Source organism: Poecile atricapillus, chromosome 2 (genome assembly GCF_030490865.1).
Source record: "Poecile atricapillus isolate bPoeAtr1 chromosome 2, bPoeAtr1.hap1, whole genome shotgun sequence".
Classification (NCBI taxonomy): Eukaryota; Metazoa; Chordata; class Aves; order Passeriformes; family Paridae; genus Poecile; species Poecile atricapillus.
In genome coordinates this window covers 107519631-107543113 of record NC_081250.1, presented here as the reverse complement: position 1 = coordinate 107543113, position 23483 = coordinate 107519631, and the positions used below count along the sequence as shown (strand labels likewise).

General features: G+C 41.0%; 2 protein-coding genes across 2 annotated transcripts; both read right to left on the bottom strand.

Annotated features, from left to right (window-relative positions):
- Nucleotides 1–6937: 6937 nt before the first annotated feature.
- Nucleotides 6938–17616, bottom strand: LOC131575539 (histamine H3 receptor-like). Its single transcript, XM_058831130.1, has 4 exons — nucleotides 17542–17616; nucleotides 12183–12471; nucleotides 9429–9595; nucleotides 6938–7723 (listed from the first exon to the last, which is right to left on the bottom strand). The coding sequence occupies exons 1-4, from the start codon at nucleotides 17614–17616 to the stop codon at nucleotides 6938–6940; spliced, it is 1317 nt and encodes a 438-aa protein (XP_058687113.1).
- Nucleotides 15089–23232, bottom strand: LOC131576397 (histamine H3 receptor-like). Its single transcript, XM_058833093.1, has 3 exons — nucleotides 22700–23232; nucleotides 21705–21871; nucleotides 15089–18600 (listed from the first exon to the last, which is right to left on the bottom strand). The coding sequence occupies exons 1-3, from the start codon at nucleotides 22953–22955 to the stop codon at nucleotides 17806–17808; spliced, it is 1218 nt and encodes a 405-aa protein (XP_058689076.1). The 5' UTR covers nucleotides 22956–23232; the 3' UTR covers nucleotides 15089–17805.
- Between the last annotated feature and the right edge of the window lie 251 nt (nucleotides 23233–23483).

Sequence of the window (23483 nt, the reverse complement as noted above, 5' to 3'; positions counted from 1 at the left end):
TGAAACATATACAGGCTTGCAGCTAGTCTTTTGATTTATTTTTCATATCTTAGAGAACCATTAAGGTTGGAACAGACCTTCAAGATCATTAAGTCCAACCTTTGACCAAAAACTATCATGCCCACTAAAGCATATCACAAAGTGCCACATCTGCCCTTTTTTTTTGAACACTTCTGGGGATGGTGACTCCACCACTTCCCTGGTGATCCTCTTAGCATGCTTAATCACTCTTTCAGTGAAGAATATTTTTCCTAATATCCAGCCTGAACCTCCCCTGGTGCAAACTGAGGACATTTCCCCTCGTTCTATCCTTTGCTGCCATGAAGAAGAGGCCAACATCCACATTGCCACTGCCTCCTTTTAGGTAGTTGTAAGAGCAATAAGGTCTCCCCTCAGCCTCCTTTTCTCTTCCCTCATTTCCAGGGAAATTTAACTTTCCCTACTCGGTGTTAAACAGCCTTTCACTTCCTTGTATCACATCTTTTGTTGTAAATAAAGGGTAGTTTTGGTTTTTTCTCTCTGTTCCCTTAATGAAACCACACAGATGGAAAGATAACTTTGCTTTCCCCAGCACCAAGGATGCACCCAGAGCAGTTAAAGATGAGAGTAATAAAAAAAGGAAAGACAAAGGAGGCTTTAAAGGACTAGAATTTCATGTTACTGGAGCTGTGAACATTACAGTGGGGAAGGAATGGCTCAGCAGAGAAAATGGGCTGCAGCACTTTCATATACCCCAAAAATGTAGGGGGTGATGGGGCAGCCTAAGGACCCAGGCAGAGTGCTCAAAGGTCTTCCATGCTGGCCCTCATCTTCACCCTTCCAGCAAGCACATCAACCACATTCACCCTTGATCAGTAAGTTAACAAATTATAGTCTGGAAAACTCCTGTGACAAGATCCATAGCTTAATTTGAGGTATTAAAGAGGAGTAAACACCTCTTGGCTATAAATTGGAGCAGGAACTAAGCAGAAATTTTCAGATGAATTTTTTTGTTTTTCAAAGCCTGACATTTAGAGAAAAGAAAAGAATCAAAAGACACTGCCCAGCTTGGAACACACAAGCCCGAGGAATATCATAAGGTAGATAAACCTGCCCTCAATGTTTGTCATTATATGCAAAGATAATTTAGAATTGGAGACCCTGCAGGCTGAGCCATCCAGGTGCCTGTGCTCAGGGTACCCAGCTCTGGAAAGCTGCTTCCTCTGGTTCTCTGTTGCCCACCTCACACCTCTGCCCTCCTCTCTCTGGGGCAGGGCACAGCTTTCAAATTCACCTCACAGCTGTGGAGCTGTGGAGCTTTTTGCCTCTTGGAAAAGCTAAATTGGAGGCTAAGTGCCCTGACTGTCAGCAAAGCACAGCTGATAGCAAGAGCCACCAGGCAGCCGCTTCTCTTTGCAGGCTGCTGCCCCACCTCAGGCTCAGCCAGAAGCCCTTCAGGTGCCACAGAGGCAGCTTCCTTTTCAATTAATAAATCTGAACTGGGAAGAGCCATGGAGAGGCAGGAATTATGCAGGGCAGTCAAAGGGGACAAGGCAAAGGCTAATGGCCTGAAGCAAGAAAGAAAGACAATCCAAGATGAAAAGATCTTAACAGCAAGGTCTGCCAGGAAGCACCCACAAGAACTCTTAGAATGGTTATTTTTGCTTTGGGAGGATCAGGGGAAGGAAGGATAGGATGCAAAGGCTTCAAGTCCAAGAAATAAACAAACATGCTGTAGGAATACTAATCACTACAGAGAGACTTCAAGTTGCTCTGCTGTCAGTGAGGTAGTGCTCTCTCCACAACCTGGCCAGAAATCTGTAACATTATCAGCAGTGCAAAAGTTCAGTTCACAGTTTTCCCTCTCTGTGAAGCTGACATGCCAAAAATGAAGGGAAAAAAGCTCATTTTTTTAAATGGGCAATCTAGTAAACTACACCAATGTTATTAGCATCTCTGATTTTAAAGGATCTAGAAAATTTGGAGGGGAAAAGAAAAAAAGGAAATACTCTATTTAAACTCTCAGAGCTTTTCCAGCCCAGGACTGGATATAGCATAGCACTGAACTGCACCTGTCCCTCTGCTAGTTCCCTTTCTAGTGAAAAATACATCCAAAGAAACCTGCTACATCTCTCTATGGTAGCTGATTCACTCAGATCCTTTCTAACATCTAAGAAAGTATGTGAGATGAGACACTCAAATATGGCTCAAGGTCTTTACCAAAACCAGAGGTGTATTTTGTCTGTTTGCTGTTTTAGTAGGCAACCATTCCTCCTCACATCCCTTGTTTGGTTCAAAATTTCCTACCTGTGCCCACATTACCAAGGAGCAGCAAATCTCTGACTTCACAAGAAATAACTTGCACAAGGGTCAGGGTCTAAGCTCTGGACATGGGAAGAATCTCAGGAAGATATAAAACCACCACTTTGTTTCAGTTTTAGCTTAAGCTCTTCTTTCTTCAGTCTCTTAAATGCCCAGATTCAAGTAGCAAAGAAGACATAAATCTGAATGCTAGATGGAAAAACTATAATACTGTCATTTCTTATCAAGAAAAAAAGCTTACAAGCATTTACATGCAGGTTCTCAAAGCACTCTAATTCCAGTACCTCCAGCATGGTGAAGAGGAGGGATACAGCACCAGGTGCAAGGCTGTAAGAGGAGGTGAGTCAGAGGCCAGTGCAATTTGCTCTCATTATATCTGATGTATAATAATGAAAAAATTATATTGTGACATTAAGTAGTGTGAACAACCCAGCAACAGTGAATAGAAAGAAACAGTGTATAATACCACAAAATCAGGTGGCGAGTTAACCTGAGATGCCATTAGTGGAACAAACTGAAAACTGATTGATCTGTGTACACCAGAAATTATTACAGAAATAGAATATAAATAATAAAAATCCATCAACTTCAGAGGCTATACCCATTAACTTCCTTGGCTTTATTCCAGAAACTAATTTGGCTTGTGCCCTGTAAAGAAGGCATTTGCACTGACATACTGTCTTTGAATATACGTGAGGATTGACTCTACTTGCAGTCATTTGTCAAAAGCAGCAGAACCAGCTGAATGTAAATGTCCCAGCAGGGAACTCCACAAATTTTTACACCTACAAACAGTTTCCCATATACAAACGGTTCAAGACAGAGGTCAAGTTATTCAGGTCTTTAGAATGCCAAGGAAAGCATTAGAACCTAGATTTGTCTTACTGAGGATATTCTCCATCCTCAAAACCTCTGCTGAGCTGATCCCCTTGAAGTTCTCTGCTGTACAGATCAGGCAAAGGCCTACTCTGTTCTTGTTTGGCACAGCTTGGCTGTCTTGGTAAATCCCCAATGACTTTAACAAAGCTAAAGCTCTGATCCATAGGAAATGACTGAGAAACATAACCAAGTACTCATATCCAAAGCTGCAGCTTCATTGGCAGTTGAAGATAACCCAAAAGTAAGGTGCTGACAAAGGGCAGCAAAAAGGGTATGAGAGATGGACTTCTTTAGCAGCAGCCCACAGGTAGAATAGCTTAAAAAGCTTAATGAGAAAAAAACCCTCCTATATCAGAAGATAGGGGACTCTTTTTTCTGACAAGCCAATGCTGAGGACCTGCTCTCAGCTCACTGTGACTCTCTATCCTTTTCCATGGGTGACATAAGGCCCTGCTTTAAATTCTGAGCACAGGATGATTTCTATGCAGAGCAACTCAGAAAGAAGTTCTGTGCTAACTTATGATTATCTGTGTTACTAAAGTCTTCCTTTCTTTGCCAAGGTAATAAGCCATTCCCCTAATCTTTTCTGCAGCACAGTAAATATTAGATGTAATACAGCAGATCTGGTGGCAGTTTTAGCAGAAAGGTGCTGGTGTCATATCATGTAGGATTGTACACATAAATAGCACCTTTTGAAAAACCCACAGATTTGCAAGGTTTAAAAATACCGTGTAGCACCAGTGACATCTGCAGGAACATGCTGGTTGGAACAGCAACAGGAAAAAGATGCCAAAAAGAGGCTTCTGTGAGAAGCTATTGTAAGGAAAGCCAGCAGATGTACCCACAGTGCCCACCTTCCAGGCATATTTAAGCCTACCCTGGCATATTTCAGATAAAAATTTTAGGCAGGGTTGTTTAGCAAGGAGAGAAAGTAAATGAACAAGTATACACAGAAGTGAAGATCAGAGGACTGAAGATCAGAGCCAACATTTAAAGGCAAGAAAGTATGATCCAGCTTGAAGTATAGTAGCCAGATCAGGAAAAAAAAAGGGCTATAGGGGGAAAGTCATGAGAGGAAAATATCTAATGATCACTAGTGATATACAAAATTGTCTACTTTTTCCACTTCCCCATTTGCACAGTAAAAAGGTTGAATTTCACCTTCTTCTCTCATTACAGGATGCTGTTCCACTTTCGCCACACAAAAATCCAGCCACTCCACTTTATGCCAGTTTGCCCTATTTTCACTAGGAAAGCTAGTTTCTAATGCACTTGATTAACACTGCTGCAAGAAAATCGTGTTTAAAAAAAATGCAAGTTGAAAACAAAGCCAAATAAAAAAAAAAAAAGGATTTTTCTGGTCTGGATTCAATTTTGTGTTTCTTGGCTTAAAATGTCTTTTATTATTTCTGTGAAAAAGCTGTACCAATATGGCTGGGGAACTGTTGAGCAAGGCACAGAGAAATATGTGCCACAGCAAATCTATAGACACTACAACAGTGTGGAGGAACATGAACTATCTATTGTAAAATGGGAAACCTGGTAATACAGGAATGCAAGAAATGTGGTGAGTCTGCAAGGAAAAAGAATGCAGCATTGAAGGATACAAGTGAAGGGAAGATTGATACAATGATACAGTATTAGGAAAGCAGCAGTAAAAAAAAAAAATTAAAAATTGAAAAAACAAAACAAGAGTGGGATCTGGAATTCTTTGTGGGGAAGAAAGCAAAATATCCTTTTCAGGCAGAACAGACAACCTGCTGGGGAGTCCTTGAGCAGTTTGGATTTGACCCACTGGTGTGATTTCTTTCTGAGAGATGACTGATATCACAGACTATGCTGCTGTGGGTGACTTCAGTTCCCCAGGTATAGCTGGGGCAGAACATGACAAAACATGAGATGACAAGCTGGGTCCAAGGCCAATCTCAGAAGTCCAATTAAAGCCTCAAAAAAATGCAGAAGACAGTGCTCAGAGCAGCCTACAAGCACTGGTGTATCTCAGGAGAGAACCACCTCAGTTTAATGATGCTCTTAGGCCCAAGGCTGGAGTAAGGAGTGAAGGTCCAGGGGAGGTCAAGCCATGGCAATTAAGTCCTGTTTTGTGCCCATAAGGCCCTCATACAAATAGAATAAGACTTAATTGTTCCTGATTAAGCTTTCTCAGCAACAGGTCCTGCATGAGTTTTTGTTAGAGCCCAAAGAAGATGTTTTTCATGAAGGACTAAGGTGTTGACTAATCAAACTAAAAAGCCACCTCTCCAAGGTCCAGACAAAATCCTCCTAAAAGGCATGGTACTGTCTTTTAGATTTTGGTCTCAAGTGCACATCTGAATTTTGGTTTGTTTTATGGTTCTATCAGTTCCAGGGAGAAGTGAAATCTGCATCTGACAGCCCTATCAGATTTTTCCTATAACCATCAGCCTTACTGATGCCTTTCATCAGCATGGATCCCAAGCCGTGGCTTGCAGGTCCTGCACTGGCCATGGGTTCAGAGCAGGCATAAGAAGAATTTCATGACATCGGCATGAAAGTGTTACTTAAGTCAGTAAAGCAGCTTACTTGTGCAACTTCCACAAGCACTCACTGTCCACAAGGCTCCTCTTGATCTAAACCTTTCCCTTGACAATTCCAAGTGTTTCCACAGCCTGGATGAAAGGTAAGGGGTACAATGCACAGAGATCTTGTGAGACCCCACCTGGAGTTCAGCATCCCGCTCTGGGGTTCCCAATATGAGAAGGATATGTTGAAGCAGAGATCCAGAGGAAGGATACAAAGATGATCAGAGGACTGGAATACCTTTCCTATGAGGATTGGCTGAGTCAATTGGGTGATTGGGGCTGATTGTTCACCTTGGAGAAGGTTGTTAGCTCCAGAGAGACCTTGAAACAGCCTTCCAGTACCTAAAGAGGGCTACAAGAGAGCTGGAGAGGGTCTTTTTATAAGGGCATGTTGTGATAGAACAAGAGGCAATGGCTTTAAACTGAAAGAGGGCAGGTTTAGATTAGATATTAGGAAGAAATTCAAGGGTGGTGAGCCACTGACACGGGTTGTCTGGAGAAGTTGTGGATGCCCCATCCCTGGAAGTGTTCAAGGCCAGGTTGGATAGGGCTTTGAGCAACCTGGTCTAGTGGAAGGTGTTCCTGCCCAGGTATAGATGATCTTAAAGGTCCCTTCCAATCCAAACCATAGTATCAATGCAAGCATACATTCAAGTTTTTGAAAGTAGCTCCTATTTGCTTCTGAAGGCCAAAAACCTTTAGTGAAAGGAAGTAATCCTGCTATGTGCCTGACAACAAAAATCATAATTTCATTGGATGTTTCATATAGGCAAAAATGAGATTCTGAATGCAAATTATTCAAAAGAAATAGAACAGATAACAAGTTTAGAATTCTACTGACACTATGGGTAATCTACAACTTTATTTTAACAATTTTTAACTAATATCACCTGTGAACACAAATATAAGCAGTACTGCAGTTGAAGACAACATTTTCAGCAATCAGAATTGAGATAATGTGGATAGACTACTAGGTAAAGTCAGACAGAGGCAATAGACTTTAACTGGTTGATTAAAATAGCTGGGAAAAGTACACAAACCTTGGTCATGCACATTAGTCTACAGGAGGACATTTCACAGAAGGCATATTTAGATTTCCCAACTAGTTTAATCTCCTGGAAAATACTTAATCTATTTTCAAACAGTGGCTACTTACATTCCTCATGCAGCTCCTCATTACCTTGTTTTTCTTTTTTCTTCTAAAAAGAACCTGATCTCAATGTAGCAAACCTTTTGTGACATAGTATTTTAAGAAAAGCTATTCGAAATTTAACATGACAGAGAGGGTAAAGAAATGGGTTCAAAGAAGAATTGATCCACAATAGCCAAAAGGTTGCTTCATACAGGGAGTTATGGATGCACTTTCCCTGGCAGGCCCCACGAACAATCATTAATAAAGAGTATGGGGCCCAGCAAATGGCAAACACACAGACAATTATGGCAAGAGATTTCGCTACTTTCTTGTCCCACTGCAGTTTTGATCTGGTCTTTGTACAGAAAGAAACAGAAAAATAATTTTCTGGGGTTACAGAATTGTCTATGGATGGAGATGAGCAGTCAGTTTCCAAAGATTCTTTCTTTGGTCTCATGGAAGAAGAAACACTGTCCTCTGCTTCTGATGTAGGAAATGATGCCCCTGGCCTCGGCAAGCCACAAAACCTCCAGGACAGGCTGCTGCTCCTTGCAGGCTCACAGTCCTGCACGCTGCCACACCGCTGGCGCCTCTGGATGTTGTGGAAGATGTGCATGTTGAAGTAGCTCACCAAGAGCAGTGGCACAAAGAACTCCAGGGTGGATGCACACAGGAGGAAGTACCAGTTGTCAAAGAACTCGACATGGCACTGATCCGCTGCTACCACGCTGTGTCCGGCCAGGTGCTCCCAAAACAGGATGGCTGGGCAGTACAGGAGGAAGGCAAAGACCCAGATGGCCACAATCTGGATGGCAGGGCTGGATTTTATTCCCTGCTGGGCTCTGTAAGATACCTGTGAGGGAAAAAACCATAAAAAGTTCAGACTTGTAGAGACCCTTGGAACTAAGAGAAGCAACGGGAGGTGAGCTCAAGAGATGCTTGGTAATACAGAGATGTGGCTGTGCTGATCACAGCTGAAGCTCACCCAAGCACGTTTATTTCATTGATGCTGACAGCACAGGGTTGTCTCTCTACAAGTTAATGTCATTGTATCAGGGTCCAAGCCCAGGGGAGGAAACACGATCATCTATTAGCACCTAGAAATTTCATATGCCTTGTTTAAGACACTGATGGTTTTAAATGCCAGAGATATTAGCACTTTATAGTTGTTGGGAGCATGACTCCCACCCACTGGAAACTGCACTGCTTTTTACAGAATTTTACAAACAAATAATGGCATGCATCATGGTGCCCAACAGAAAAGGTGGCACATTGATTTAACCTATAAGAAAATTACTTACTAGACAATTCACGAGGATGAAGGAATAGATACCACACCTGCACCACAGGCCTTAGCTGATGAAACTAAAAAAAATCACCCATTTTCTTCTTTCTCCATACACTCCAGGGCCAGTACATATTTTCTACTATACATTGCAGAAAAGATACATGTAACGTGTTTCGCAGCCTGCTTCATCCCTTTCACAGGATGAATGTGTAATTCTGCAAGCTTAGACATCCAACTGATAACAAAAGTTTGAATTAATGTCACTAGAACTATCATACAAATGCCCATAGGTCTTAATTACATTTTTATAGGACCTCTGAATTTTGCATTTTGTAAATGCTGAATCTTTGACTTTCCAGATTAAGGTTTCTTACACACCAAAAATTTTGGTGTTTGGTTTCCAAGATTTTTGCCTTAAATAAAATAACATAATACCATTTAATAAAAAGGCAGAGGTAGGAAGCTAAATTAATTACCACAAATAAGACTGGAATTCTATTGTGTGAAGTTATGTTGACAGTCTCATAAGCTCAGAAGAACCTTTAGTTCTCTGTGATATTCCCTGCCACTTGAGCTAGCAGCGTGGCTGGTGAGAAATGCTGGCCTCCACCCCTAGCATGGCCCAAGACATAAAGCTCACACTAGGTGTGTAGGATTCTCTGCAGAAAGCAGAGACAGAATGTGTCTGAAGTTTGGGGTTCTGGTCCAGACACAAAGAGGAGTTTATTGCTGTGTATCTACAGGCAATTATTGCAGTCTGCCCTTTGTCCCACTTTCTGCCTGATTGCTCTTGCTCCCAGTCTTATCCAGAATCATTTTTGACCACATCTCAGGTCTAGACACCCTCCCCAGTGTCCTTTATTTCACTGCCCTAGCTCCACTGTCTTTTCCTTTCATGCCTGATTTTAGATCCGAACCCAAATCCAGTTTATTCTGAATTTTCTCTTTCCCTGCTCCTTTTTTACCAGGCTGCTGCCTTATCCATTTTACACCCTAGACTGCTTTTCCTCAGGCAGTAACACAAAAGCAGCTTGCAGCAGAAATTGTGAGAGAAGTCCCGGTTGACTGGCTTTGCTCTGAAGCATGCTCAATGTAGAATATTTGCTCCATCTGGCTGCAAAATATCTAATAATCACCAACCACATGCCAGTATATTTTTGAGGGATATTATCTTCACTAAATTTGGGCCTTTACTCATGAACATGGCAAAAGCTGGTGAATATAACCATTCAAGGAAAAAAATCAGAGAAGCTCTATACAGGGTACTTACAGCTTTAGTAACTGACAGGAAACGGTCATAGCTGATAAGAACAATGTTAAATACTGAAGCTGGGCAGAGGAGATAATCCATAACCAGCCAGAACTTGCAGATGCCTCTTCCCAAGTGCCATTTCCCTGTCAGGCTGTAAGGGATGTAGAGGGGCATGCAGAACACACCTGTGGAAAGCAACCAGAAAGACACCATGCAGTTCATAGGGATTGCAAACTCCTTGAAGCAGAGAGACACACTGTTTTGGTACTTGGGTAAAAAAAAATCAACAAATCTATTAAGGTGAACATGCAATTTATATAACTTATATACATAAATTCTTTAATTCTCATGAAATTTGATGGTGACTTTCTATGTCTTAGATCTTAGTGTGATTTATGTATGCTGATTGTTGAGAATAAGCTGAAAGCAATTCAGAAAAGAAGGATTTGCTGAAGAAGGAAATCCAAGTCTAACCAACCTAGACTCTCTAAAGATATAAAATCAGTGCTGCAGCATATATGCACTGTGGTTGCATTCTGATAGGTGACCTCATCATTGTATTTCCTCTATCCTTTCATCTGTATTAGAATTTTCCCCTAAACACATCTGCAGATGTTGCCAATGGTAGTTATTCCTGTAAGGTTGGTTAGCATTTGTAAGCAGAAAACAATATATTGGGCAGTCTGTGTGGTGTTCTACCAGAGATAGAGCAGACACACCAGAAGTATGAAACTCTCATTTTTAATGAGTTTTTTTAATCTTATGCTTCTTCTCTACCTGAGAATAACTCCAGAACTATTTTGGTTTGTTAAATTTGTATTTTGTCCGAAAGACCTTCCACTGAAGTACTTCATTAACAAAATCATGTTTGTGTTTTATTTTTAAGCCACCATCTTCTTCATTTTAGCACTAACATTTTTTTCAAAAGTGTGGTGCAATAGTTGATTTTTGAAATTCCTAAAAATGCTCATCTACCAGAGGCAAATAGAAAATTATATGCCGCTTCAAGATGCATTTTAAACTCTCCAGCTTATTCCTTTCTTGACATGTCCATCAAGATATTAGAAATTACTAAACCAGGGCGATGTGGTCCACTGACAATAAAACTGGACAATGAGTAGACAGACTGTTATCCACAGGGAAGTGCTCACAGCGCTTTCAATACTGACGGCTTATTTTAACATATACCTTAAATACAAGCAGCATCACTTTGGTACTAAATACTCATTTTTCATGGTTGCTGATAAAAGCTGCTATTCTCATGAACTTCAATGGGATCCATGTTTGGCAGCATGTCAAAGAGTAATGACTGCTTTTAGCTATGCATATTAATACAGAGGCAAACCCCAGGTTATAAGCATTGATATTTGAAGCTATTCTTACTTTTACTAATTAGTGGATGCAAAAGACGTAAGTCACATCCCTGGAGAGATTCCAGATTTTTAAAAAATTTTAAAAGAAAAACCAACCCCACAGCAATTTCAGAAAATAAAGTATTTCCTGACCAGTATCAGAGGCAAAAACTTAGATTTACAGTCTATATAGGCCCATATAATACTGATTGCAATCAGTTCCTCTTGGCTGACTTAAGAACGCATTAGACACCAGCCACAAAGAACAGATGCAGAAGGTAGATATTTAACTCTCTTGACTAGACTATGAGACATGAGGAGAAAGAGACTTTTGCAGAAGACCTGAGCAACGAAATAGCAGCTCCAGCAAATTGTCTACCTTAGCAGGAAAGCAAAGGCTTCATCACATGCATTGTTTGATTTCTGCCCCATGGAGTAAGGGACAGAATAAGGCAATACATGTTATAAATGGCATAAATGAAGGAAAACCTTAAAGCTAAACTAATACATTTCTCTATACAGCACTTGACGAAAAAACAGCATTTGGGGGAAGGTGTTGTCAGAAGTGCAGTAGGTCTGTGGCCTTGATTTCTTTTCTCATGGCTCAGTGAATATTGGTCTCCGTGGCCATCCTGAAGAGGAAGCCTTTGTGTGCAGAAATACCTCTGTACCTCAAGTCAAGACATTTGCTGGCACATTTGCCAGAGGACTATGGTTTTGCTAGGCTTTCTCTGCTGCGTGGGCTGTTTCCCTGGCTCCAGCCATGGAGGAGTGCTGCAAAAGGCAATCACTTGGTATCACCAGCCAGGACTGGATCCGTGGCAGCTCCAGCAACAAACTCTCCTGGAGTTCTGCAGTGCCACTAAGGGAATAGGGGGCCAATGAGGAATATAGAGTAGAAATGCCAGCAGGGTGTTACTGGTATCAAACAACCCATTGGATCAATAGCCTGTGTTAAGCTGAAGCCAGTAAAAAGTCCTGGTGATAAAGTGTCTTTTCTAAACCATTAGTACTATGTAGAGAAATAATTTATTTACCTGGCTGTATCACACATAGGAATGTTCTGAAGTGTGTGATGAACACTCTTACAGGAGAGGCAAGGGTAAATCCTAAACTGTAGCAAAACACCTCTTCAACAATTATTCACTTAGAACAGTCACTCCTTTGTCTTGAAGCATTATAAGTATTATAGGTATTATAAGTATTTATATGAAAAAGGATGCATTTCATATTATAACATATTTTGAGACATATAGGGCTATTAAAATACTTCATGCAACTTCCACCATTCCTCATCCTTCCCCCAGACACAGCTGGGAAATAATTCTCTCAGAAGAAAACACACAGAAAATAAACACCAGTACTTCTCCTAAGAGTCCTACAACACAATTAGCACATGGCTCCACAGCTGGTGACTTACCCACTGCAAAGTCAGAAACAGCAAGATTCAGAAAGAAATAGTTACTCCGATGCCTCAGGTTTCTGTCCATAACAAAAGCAAGGATCACCAGGATGTTTCCAAGGATGGTCACCACACACAGCAGCACCATGAGGAAAGCCAGCAGCACCAACACACCCAGTGAGAACTCGGAGCTCAGCGGCTGGCTGGGCCAAGTCTCGTTACACGTCGTAGCCGCGTGCGGAGTTTCTGCAGTGCTGTTGTGCATGGTGGGTATCCAGGTCAGGTCAGTCTGGGAAGGAAGTTGTATCTGGCAAAGTTATCCAAAAGGTTGAGACAAGTCTATTAGCAGGCTGGGCTGAATACTGAAACATAAAAAGAAAATATTCACAATATCAAAAAAATGGAACACAAGACTCTCTGACATTTCTTTATCTGAATGCATCTATTTGCCTTAGAAAAGGCACCCCATAAACAGCGTCTTTCCTGGACACAGATCCTTATCTACTAATCTAAAAAACTTGTCTGAAGAAAACTCTTTTCACAGTCAAGCAGTTTCCATATTAGCAATGTGTAAGTGGTTTTACACATCAGATGGTGCTGAATCTAAAACCATATCTCATTTTCACCTCCACAGTGGTTAACAGGATTAAAATTATTACAATTCTATTTCCCTTACAGTAAAATGTAGACACTTTTGCACTTGCTGCTATAGCACTTTTTAAATTTTACAGTTAATAACAGAGAGATATTTCTTAGTGTTTCTGATTACAGAGCATTTGTAATACAGTTACATGCAGCAGAAGCAACACCAATACCTCTTCAGCTCACCCTAACCAGAAACTCTGGGCAGAACAAACCAAATACTTGGACTTTGGAGGTCTTTATAGTGTGGCTAAGCTAATACTGCACTTCCCAAGTAATCCTAGATAAGCTTCTACTCCATGAGGTACCAAGCCTTTAGCCCTTTTCAGGTGTGAGTAAAGATATCCCATTTATTTTGATAGGAGTGCACAGAATTTGGTAGGCTATGGTTGTGGTTGACACTCAGTGACTCTGTAACATCATGGCACACTGAGTCATCTGCATTTCAAACTGCAGCTATATTGCCAGGTGTTTGGGAAGATGTAGGGCAAGAAACAAGAAAAGAGAGGATGGGCAAGATGTGGGGAGGAAAGATGCAGTGCTCTGCTACCATACTGAAGAACAAAGGGAATTATGTTGTAAAGAGTCATTAATGCAAAAGGTGTAGGGTGACAGAAACAGAAGAGACTTCAGGAATGGCAAGATGTGGCAAAGAGACACAGCTCCCTTAGGACTGTGTGCACAGCTGCAGCCTGGGGAGCACAGAGGAGGTACTAGAGCTTCCTGTGCAGTCACCAAGCCACACTTGACATGGGCGACATTGTGGTGAGAGCATGTTGCAGAGCTCAGGGTGAGGGAGGTGATTAAGTCTTTTTTAAGCAATTCAAGGAAGCTTCTGGACCACAGGACCTGCTTCTTATGTAGGACTTTAGCGTTCATGGCATCTGCTGGAAGTGCAACACATCAGGTCCTAGCAGTGAACAAGGTTCCTGGAGGCTGTCAGGGGGAACTTTCAGATACAAGTCCTGCGTGGGCTAATGAGGGTGATGCACAGCTGAATCAGCTGCTCAGTGATAAAGAGGGGCTGTGTAGGGATGTGTTATCAGTGCCAGACTCAGATATAGTGACTGAGGTAGTGGAACTCCAGGTCCTCAATGGGATGAGGAAGGAGAGTACCAGTGCAGACCATGGGCTTGAGGTTAGCAGATTTCTGTTTAGGAAAGTGGTAGTGGGAATCCCATGAGTGGCAGATCCAAAAGACAAGGAGCTCAGGGAAGCTGCAGGCCTCTAAGAACAGCAGCCTCCATGCACAAGAATAGACCATCCCAGCTCTCAAGAAAACAAGCAGAAGTACCATGACAGTGGCTAACCCTGGAGACTACAATGCAAAAAGGCAGCATGAAGGAGTTTGAAGGAGGGACAGAATACAAAGAAGATATTTAGAATATGTTTCCTGGCCACATAAGAATATGTTAGGAAAACAAAGCCTCATCTAGAGCTAAAGTTTGTAAAGGACATGAAGAAAAACATGAAGAACTTCAGCCACCCTATTAACAGCAAAATGATGAATAATAAAAATATAGGTACTTTTCTGGATGGGATCAGTGATCCAGTGACAGCAGGTGTAGGTACAGCTGAGGTACCCAGTGCTTCTTTAGCTTCATTCCTTACTAACTAGGTCTACCTTTCCTCCATGCTTAGTGAATGAGTTCACAGATGAGAACTGTCACAAGCAGGTGAGAATAAAGCAGGACTACTTGAAGGGACTTGACCCATAAAAGTTCATGGAACCCACTGGGCTATCAAGAGATCCAGCTACCACCTTTGCAAGGCCATTTTCTATCCTCTTAGAATGGTCATGGAGATAAAGGGAAATTCCCAACAACTGAAGAAAGGCAAATATTGCAACAATCTTCAAATGCTGCCACAAGGACAAAAGGTCAGATTGTCTTTAGTCCTTGGGAAAATAATGGAGTGGGTCCTCTTGGAAGGTATTTCTGAGGACCTGGGGGAGGAGAAAGTGACTGGAAGCAGTCAGCATGGACTTACAGAGGGTAAATCATGCCTGAGCAACTTGGTTGTCTTCTTGATAAAATTAGTGAATTAGTGAGAAAGGGGAATGTATTCATTTGCTTTTAAAATTAGGGAATAAATCAAATGTTGACGTTTTAATCATAGTCCTGTGTGGCACTCAGGGAAATCTATGTGGTCTTTCTTTTGGAAAATAAAGGACATGGACATTAGGAGAATCATTAGGATTTAATATTTGTTCCAGAAATAAACAAAAAAAGATAACACAATTTCTTCCAACATGAATTTTTTATTTGTTGAGATTTTGGGGTTTTTTTTGAATCTGAGAGGGTCAGATTAGAAAAAAAACTGGTGTGGTTTGAGTTGAAGCCCACAAAGTCATACAGCTACTGTCACCATGTATTTAGAAGGCCTACTGAACCTCTGCAAAGACAGAAGAAAATTCAAGGACATGAAATACTGAAATGGAAGAGTGACTGGTTAGAGAGACCTGGGTTAGAAAACTCTTTGGCAAGAAACATCCATTTCAGTCAGGGCATAAGAACAAATGCTGAATAAGTATCTTACCATAACCCTGAGATATGTCTGATTTATGACTTACAAGGGAAAATATTTATGATGCCGCCCTGACAAAGACAATTTTAAAGCTGTGGGCACAGCAACCCAGTGCTTGATTTACCCTGGGAGCACTAAGCAAAATTTTCAACAATTAGAAAAATACAACAAATTTGTCTATTACACAGGAGTGGTGTGAGAAAAAAGTTTGAACACTGTGTGTGTAAAACAGACTCTAAAAAAACACTGATCTCTAGTAGCTTCACCATGCAATGTTGTTTCAAGTTTGCTGTAGATTGTGCTGCCTGGCAAATTCCCTAACTAGTTTTCCAGCACTGCAAAATGTAGACTCAATTTATCTAGTCAATAATCTTGTAGGTTATTTTTCCAAAATGAACAACACATTCTTTAAACACAAAATGCAAACTAAATTTTTATACTAAAAGCATAGGGGTAGAAAAGCAGACAACTCAAATTAATTTCTATCTTGGGCCTATCTTCAGATTCTCTGTTTAACAGATGTTTATTACACCAGCTAGTCTATAAATGTTTTAACTCTGTGTGTGTGTTTAGATTTTTTAGGCATCACAGAAAAACAAACCCCACAAAATCTATGGCAGCACCATAGCTCATGACAGTAAAAACAGCTGTGCTGAATCAATGACCTCCTCCTGAAGCTGCATCTCTCTTAGCAATTAGGCTCACAATCGGTAACACTATCCACGTGAGGCAAGGACCATAGCGAGAATGAATGGGGAAAGATAATGTTCCAACAGTGTGAAAACTGGCAAGAGTTTTCTTCAGTTCCAGACCTCTGAACAGAAAGACATTCTAGCTCTTCAAAGCCATCAACTTTTGTGTTATAATTAGGCTGCTTCCATGCATTTGAATTGCGTTTGCAAAGGAGTACTCTGTTACGGCAATATTTCTAAAGCAAATTTCAAATTAGATTTAAAACTATTTAAATTGAATACTGGTCTTCATTGTTCTGTGCATCAGATTTCTCTTTCCATCTTCATACATTTTTATATTTATAAACAAAGAGGAATAAAATTACATAAAAGGAGAGAAAAACTGTAGCCAGTGAATCTCACTTACCCATCCATGAAAGCCTTCTGAGTGAGTTGCAACACTCAATACATGGTAAGAAAGTTTGGCACATGGAATGGGGTGTAATCAAGCTCCATTGCTTTCTCCAACACATCTACTCACTCCTTTCAGCACTGGACATTCAACTTCTTTGTTTGTTAAGAGCTGCTTAAGACATCTCTGTATCAGCTTCCAGACCTCTGTAAACCTCATTCTCAAGCAGTGAATATGGTCCTTGCACCCTAATTGAAAAAATCCACTTTGATATTTGTTCTGTGGCAGAGATATCCATATAATGTCACAGTAACAGGACACAAAGAACTGATCTAGTATAAAAATCACTCTGTCAGATCAAATTTGTTCCAGACATTTTGATGGAATATCTTTGCACTTGCAAAGCTTTACACTGGAGAGTCTATTGTCTATTCTCGCACAGCCAGCCAAAATCATAAATCCAGTATGAACTTAGCATTGCTTGCTCTGCTAATTCAACAGGAATTTTATCATGTGCCCAAGCCTGGCCTATCTTTTAGGCAATCACATAGTGCACAGATCTGTCACTAAATATCATTTAGGTGTGACCAAAGAGGCAGCACTGTCAGGTGAAAAAAGAGTACAGGTGATAAGACTAACAACCATTTATGTCTGACAATTTTGATAACCAATCTCAAAATTCTCTTAGTATGGAAAATTTCATTCTCTGAAAATCATTCAGAATTACTAACTTACAGGTACTTTGTCCTGCAATGCCAGGTATGCACTACATTAAAATTTGAAAAGGACAGATATGGCAAGTTAGGCAGTCCACTCACTTTCATATTGCTCACTATGGGGATTATAACAAGGAGAAGGCACGCTCTTGTCTTCATAATAGTTTATAAAATAAAAATATACTGCTTCCGTGAGTATTTTTACAATATTTTAAAAATGCAGCAGAATTGCTTCTTCACTGATAGCTTTAGGTTCATAAATAGGACACAAATTTTACTTAAACACATACATGAGCAGGTATCTCCCTCCAATGACTCTATGGAGACAGCGATAGCAGAGTTCTTTCACAGTGCCAGCTCTTTGTATTAAACAAAGGAAAGAAAAAAAAGAGAGAAGGAAAAAAATATACCTCACATTTACAAACCAAGAAGACATCCAGCAAAGCTTGTTGTTCTTTACAATGCACTAGACGGTAATCTGGCATCATACCAGCAAAACCAAAAATGAGATCCTGAAAATTATCAGCACCAAGGAAACTACACAACTCTGCTGCACTCTTAAACAATGTCATTAGTAAACAAATGGTTTCTTCCTGTTTATGCCAATGATACATATGAAAAGGTATCACTAAATAACAGAGGAACCTTATCTGCAAGACACTTATTTTATCTCTCTAAAAAGAAGGCGTATTAACAGATCTCAATGTTGCAAACTTTTTGGGACATAATATCTTCAGAAAAGCCATTCGAAACCTCATGTGACAGAGAGGGTAAAGAAATGGGTTCAAAGAAGAATTGATCCACAATAGCCAAAAGGTTGCTTCATACAGGAAGTTATGGACACAAGTTCCCTGGCAGGCCCCACGAACAATCATTAATAAAGAGTATGGGGCCCAGCAAATGGCAAACACACAGACAATTATGGCAAGAGACTTTGCTATTTTCTTGTCCCTCTGTAGTTTTGATCCAGTCCTTGAACAAAAAGAAGTGGAAAAGTTCCTTTTGAGAGCCATAGAACTGGTTTCTGTTCGAGATGGAGCATTAGCCACCACTGCTGGTCTCCATGACCTCGTTAGTGATGAAACACTGTCCTCTGCTTCTGATGAAGGAGATGATACCCCTGGCCTCGGCAAGCCACAAAACCTCCAGGACAGGCTGCTGCTCCTTGCAGGCTCACAGTCCTGCACGCTGCCACACCGCTGGCGCCTCTGGATGTTGTGGAAGATGTGCATGTTGAAGTAGCTCACCAAGAGCAGTGGCACAAAGAACTCCAGGGTGGATGCACACAGGAGGAAGTACCAGTTGTCGAAGAACTCGGCGTAGCACTGATCCGCTGCTACCACGCTGTGTCCGGCCAGGTGCTCCCAAAACAGGATGGCTGGGCAGTACAGGAGGAAGGCAAAGACCCAGATGGCCACCATCTGGATGGTAGGGCTGGACATTATTCCCTGCTGGGCTCTGTAGGATACCTGCAAGGGAAAAAGGACACATCACATATTCAGACAACGTTTTGGGAAAATTATGTCAAAAACCCATACGTAATCAAGCCAAATACAGTATTTGTTCTGTATGTCCCCAGACTCCTAGAACGTCTGTTGCAGTCCGCAACCTCAAGATCACGTCCAGGGAAGCCACAGGGTTCTGGGGACCAGCATGAAACACCAACAAGATGGGCTCCCAGTCCATGAAACCATTTATTCAGCATGGGAACAACTCAGATCCAGAACAGAGAGCCCTGAACAAAGGCAGAGCCGGGGTTTTTGAGGGACAGAACTCCCAAGGGTCTCCACCTTTGAGGGTGGAGTTCAGGGTCAGGGACCACTAGAAACATAACAAGGGAGAAACCCCCAGGGACTCAAACCCAATCAGAACTCCTGGGCTGCCCTTCACAAGGGGTTTGGGGTGGGGTAACTTCATCCAGGGCTCACATGCCCATCCCCCAACACAGGGGGTAAAAATTCACACACATGGTTTACAGCCATTCCTCTCCTTTCACAATGCTTATCTGAAACTAACTCTTTGCCTCCCTGAGGCACTTCACAACAAACGTCTTCACTATGTGAGGCTCTGAAAAACTGCTAGTCTTGTTCTCCTTACACTGCAGCTCTGTGATTTATTTTAATACTGGACATAGGAGAGGAGTAGAAATTATGATGGCTAAACTATTATTTGGCTTCCAGGTATGAAAGGGCATAGCTTGTTTCCACCACACCGTAAAGTAGCAATAAGGAATTAGTAAGGAATAGCTTTATGATTCATCAGCCCAGGCTCAGCTGTAGGAGTTCCTACATGCCCAGGAAAAGTAGAAGCCTTCTATATTAGACAGATTTCCATATGAGACTGCAAACACCAGACAGTATAATTTTTCGAACTGTTTCCTCTTGCCATAGCAGAAAAATCTATCCCAGACATATACTGTAACATCCCTGCCTTATTGAATCACCCTATTTTAATGTTAGCCTTATCTTGTAAGCAGTTCATTCCACTACTGAAAATCTTGATGCTTTTATGTCTACCCAGATAGCATATTAAGAATTAAAATAAAATCATCCAAGGTTAGAAAATACAAGAGCTAAGCCCACCTTGTAATATATACCCCAGCCATACTCTTGGTCCCCTCCATCTTTCATAGCACAAGAAGATAAGTTACTGAAAAGCCGGACAATTTTATTTCCTCTATACTGTTCAACATTTGGCATCTCTGGCTTTCCTCAGAACTTCTGCCTTCCTCATCAGATTCCTACGCTGTTCATTAGGAAAGCACCTGCATGCTACACAAATAATAATGAATGACACCTTCACAACCACACACCAACCAAGGGCATTGTCCCTATTTCACCATTGAGTATCAGAGCAGTAGTGGGTTATACACATTGGTTTGAATTTTCTGTTTTAAATATCTGTAGCCTGAAGATTCAGAGTCCTCTACATCTTAAAGCATCATATTAGCTTTACACGACTATCTCGTCTGCACAGCTCCAAGTTTGCAGTAATGAATTTGCTGCCCTGTGCAAGACCACAAGCAGCTCAATTTAGAGTCAGAAAGCAGGAAACTGGGCACAGCTCCACAAATTGTTAAGTCTGGACCCTAGCCACAGGCTAGGTTTGCAGCAGAAGCAGAGGTGGATTCCAAGTCTATGAGGAAGCATGATGTCTTTTCTTTGGATAACAGCTCTGTTACACATTCCTAGACTCACTCCATCCTAATAACCTAAATAAGAAAACCAGAATGTGATGATGTAAATGAAGACCATCAACATTTGCATAAGAACATGGATCTCAGCTAGGTTAAAGAGACCCTTGAATTTACATTTTTCTTATTCTGAGCTCTTCAGCTTCATTAGTATCTTAAATGCAGGGATTTTTATACTTTACTGTCCAGCTTTAAAAGAAGCAACAATCAAAACCAACAAACCAGCAAAAACCAACTGTAAAACCACACCACTAGGATAGAAGAGAAAGTGATTAGGCATCGTATCAGTAATTCCCAAATGAGAACCTCCCAGTCTAATATGAAACATGTCATTCAAGCAAGCAGACTCATCAGCCTGGAGAAGAAAAGGCTTTGGGGTGACCTGAACGCAGGCAGGTTCTGAAGGGCAAGTAAAGATAGGACAAGGAGCAATGGCTTTTAAACAAGAGAGTAGGTGTAGATCAGATATTAGGAAGAAATTCTTTACTGTAATGGTGGTGAGGAACTGGAACAGGTTGACCAGAGATGTTGTGGATGCCCCATCCCTGTAAGTGTTCAAGCCCATGTTGGATGGAGCTTTGAGTAACCTGGCTTAATGGAAGGTGTCCCTGCCCATGGCAGAGGGTTGGAACCAGGTAATCTTTATGGTCTCTTCCAATCCAAACCTTTCTATGATTCAATGACCAAACATAAAGTAGAGCTTAGAAATGGTGAATGTTAATATTGATAACTTAATTCTTATAGCAATAGTAAGTAATTCTATTACTCAATACTTAATACTAATAATATTTATTACTTGATTCCTCAGATACCTTCTGAAACAGAAGAACGACAACACTCAAGAAACATCTCTTACCTCTCCACATATTTTAGTATATTTCTTTTTACTTCGAGGGATCAGTTTCCACTCAACTGCTCATTGTTAGCACATGTCAACCACCCCCTGTGGTAATTCAGATCTTCATCTGATCTTCACTCAGTCCATCTCACATGTCTCTCCATACCCTCTTCTTACAAAATTTATCTAAGCCTTATCACATCCTTGAGTCAATCTAGTTTTCATCACCACCACCACTTCTAATGGCTAAAGTCCCAAGTTCTCCACATGCCTTCTGTCCCTTTCCCACCTTGACCTTTCCATCTCCTATGTAGTGTAATTAAATAATTTCTAGTGCAGGCATGAGGGTAACATTGAAATAATAGGCAAGGCAATGTCCTATCTCTAAGTCCCAGTGCAACATGGAAGGAGCATTGCTTCTCCATTAAAAAATGGTACCAATAACAAAGCACCCTTTAGCTTAAAGTATTAATTGTGAAACACTCTGAGTTTTATAGAAATCCCAGCATATATAAAGCAATAAATAGAAACGTTATTCTTACAGCTTTTGTAACTGACAGGAAACGGTCGTAGCTGATAAGGACGATGTTAAACACTGAAGCTGTGCACACAAGATAGTCCACAACCAGCCAGAGCTTGCACAGGCTTCTTCCCAAGTGCCATCTCCCCGTCAGAGCATAAGGGATGTACAACGGCATACAGAACACACCTGTGAAAAAAAACCGAATGCACACATCAGCCAGCATTGAACTGCATGAGAACAGAGAAACATTTCTGTGGTATCTGATAAAAGTTTGATCAATACTGGCTGGAATTGCCACATAGAAGCCTTTGTATTATCCTGCACCCAGAGAATCTCTATTATAAACTAGGTACTGGTAACGTTCTTATAATTAATACCTCTCTGGAAGGTGTGTCATGTTTATTACGTATCATCATTACCTCTCCAATTACCACTACCTGCTGAAGTAAACACTATTCTGTGCTATCTGCCTATAAAAACATATATTCCTAAGGTATTACTCTAGACAGAGCATGTACAGCAAAAAGTTTAAAAATAGCATTCATCGCTATTTAGTCACAAAATTCAGGTGATGATCTCTATTGTGTGACAGCAGAAAAGAAGAAACAAAGATATTGAGCATGTATGTAATCATACCATGTATTGACCATGTATGCAAGATCTGTCAGACAATATAAGCTGTATTTGATCTATCTGGATTTCAGCCAAAACTCTTCACAAGCACCTCCCATTCTTTGTTGTTCCATAAAATTCCCACAGTAGTATTTTATCCTGAAGCATTAAACATTACCTGCTTAACAAAGCATTCTTGTTTTTCTGAAAAATCATAGGCTTCTAAAATAATATCATAGGCTTCTAAAATACTTCATGCAACTTCCACCATTCCTCATCCTTCCCCCAGACACAGCTGGGAAATAGTTCTCTCAGAAGAAAACACACAGAAAATAAACACCAGTACTTCTCCTAAGAGTCCTACAACACAATTAGCACATGGCTCCACAGCTGGTGACTTACCCACTGCAAAGTCAGAAACAGCAAGATTCAGAAAGAAATAGTTACTCCGATGCCTCAGGTTTCTGTCCATAACAAAAGCAAGGATCACCAGGATGTTTCCAAGGATGGTCACCACACACAGCAGCACCATGAGGAAAGCCAGCAGCGCCAACACACCCAGTGAGAACTCGGAGCTCAGCGGCTGGCTGGGCCAAGTCTCGTTACACGTCGCAGCCGCGTGCGGAGTTTCTGCAGTGCTGTTGTGCATGGTGGGCATCCAGGTCAGGTCAGTCTGGGAAGGAAGTTGTATCTGGCAAAGTTATCCAAAAGGTTGAGATTGCTAAGGTGTCAAAATAGGATGGGTCAAAAATCCAATAAGCATCCAAAAATAATTGTCCCAGGAGGGGAAAAAAAAAAGATACTAGATAAATCTAGTCTTCCTAAGATTCTTTTAAAGCAGAACTCTAGCAGACTTCTGCTTAGGAAATATGCAGTTTTTCAAATGCAAGTTCTACTTTAAGCAACATGATTCTTATCTGTGGACGTCAGGAGGGTTGATTTGAGGTTCCCTCTTGCTTTCCTCCCTCCCTTCCTGATGTCTTCTGCTTGCTATCATTATATACAACAACTTTTTCTATTTTTTTTTCAACCTGTGTACATATCTTAATGAGAATTTAACCTACTTTTTAATTTTATCCTTCTTTTTCTGACATTGTTGCAATTCACCAAGCCTTTAGTCCCTCTCTATATATTTATACTTTTTGCTGATGAAAGGCACTGGTCAACTTTGTTGTTGTTATTGTTC

What these genes read in the sequence shown, in the direction of transcription:
- LOC131576397 (XM_058833093.1), bottom strand. Translation starts at nt 22,955, where the DNA reads ATGCCCACCATGCACAACAGCACTGCAGAAACTCCGCACGCGGCTGCG. An exon ending in TGTTTCTGACTTTGCAGTGG is followed by an intron (nt 21,872 to 22,699) that starts GTAAGTCACCAG and finishes TTTTTTTCACAG; the next exon opens with GTGTGTTCTGTATGCCGTTG. An exon ending in TCCTGTCAGTTACAAAAGCT is followed by an intron (nt 18,601 to 21,704) that starts GTAAGAATAACG and finishes TTTCCCTTGCAG; the next exon opens with GTATCCTACAGAGCCCAGCA.
- LOC131575539 (XM_058831130.1), bottom strand. Translation starts at nt 17,616, where the DNA reads ATGCCAGATTACCGTCTAGTGCATTGTAAAGAACAACAAGCTTTGCTG. An exon ending in TCTTGGTTTGTAAATGTGAG is followed by an intron (nt 12,472 to 17,541) that starts GTATATTTTTTT and finishes TAACTTTGCCAG; the next exon opens with ATACAACTTCCTTCCCAGAC. An exon ending in TCCTGTCAGTTACTAAAGCT is followed by an intron (nt 7,724 to 9,428) that starts GTAAGTACCCTG and finishes TTTCCCTCACAG; the next exon opens with GTATCTTACAGAGCCCAGCA.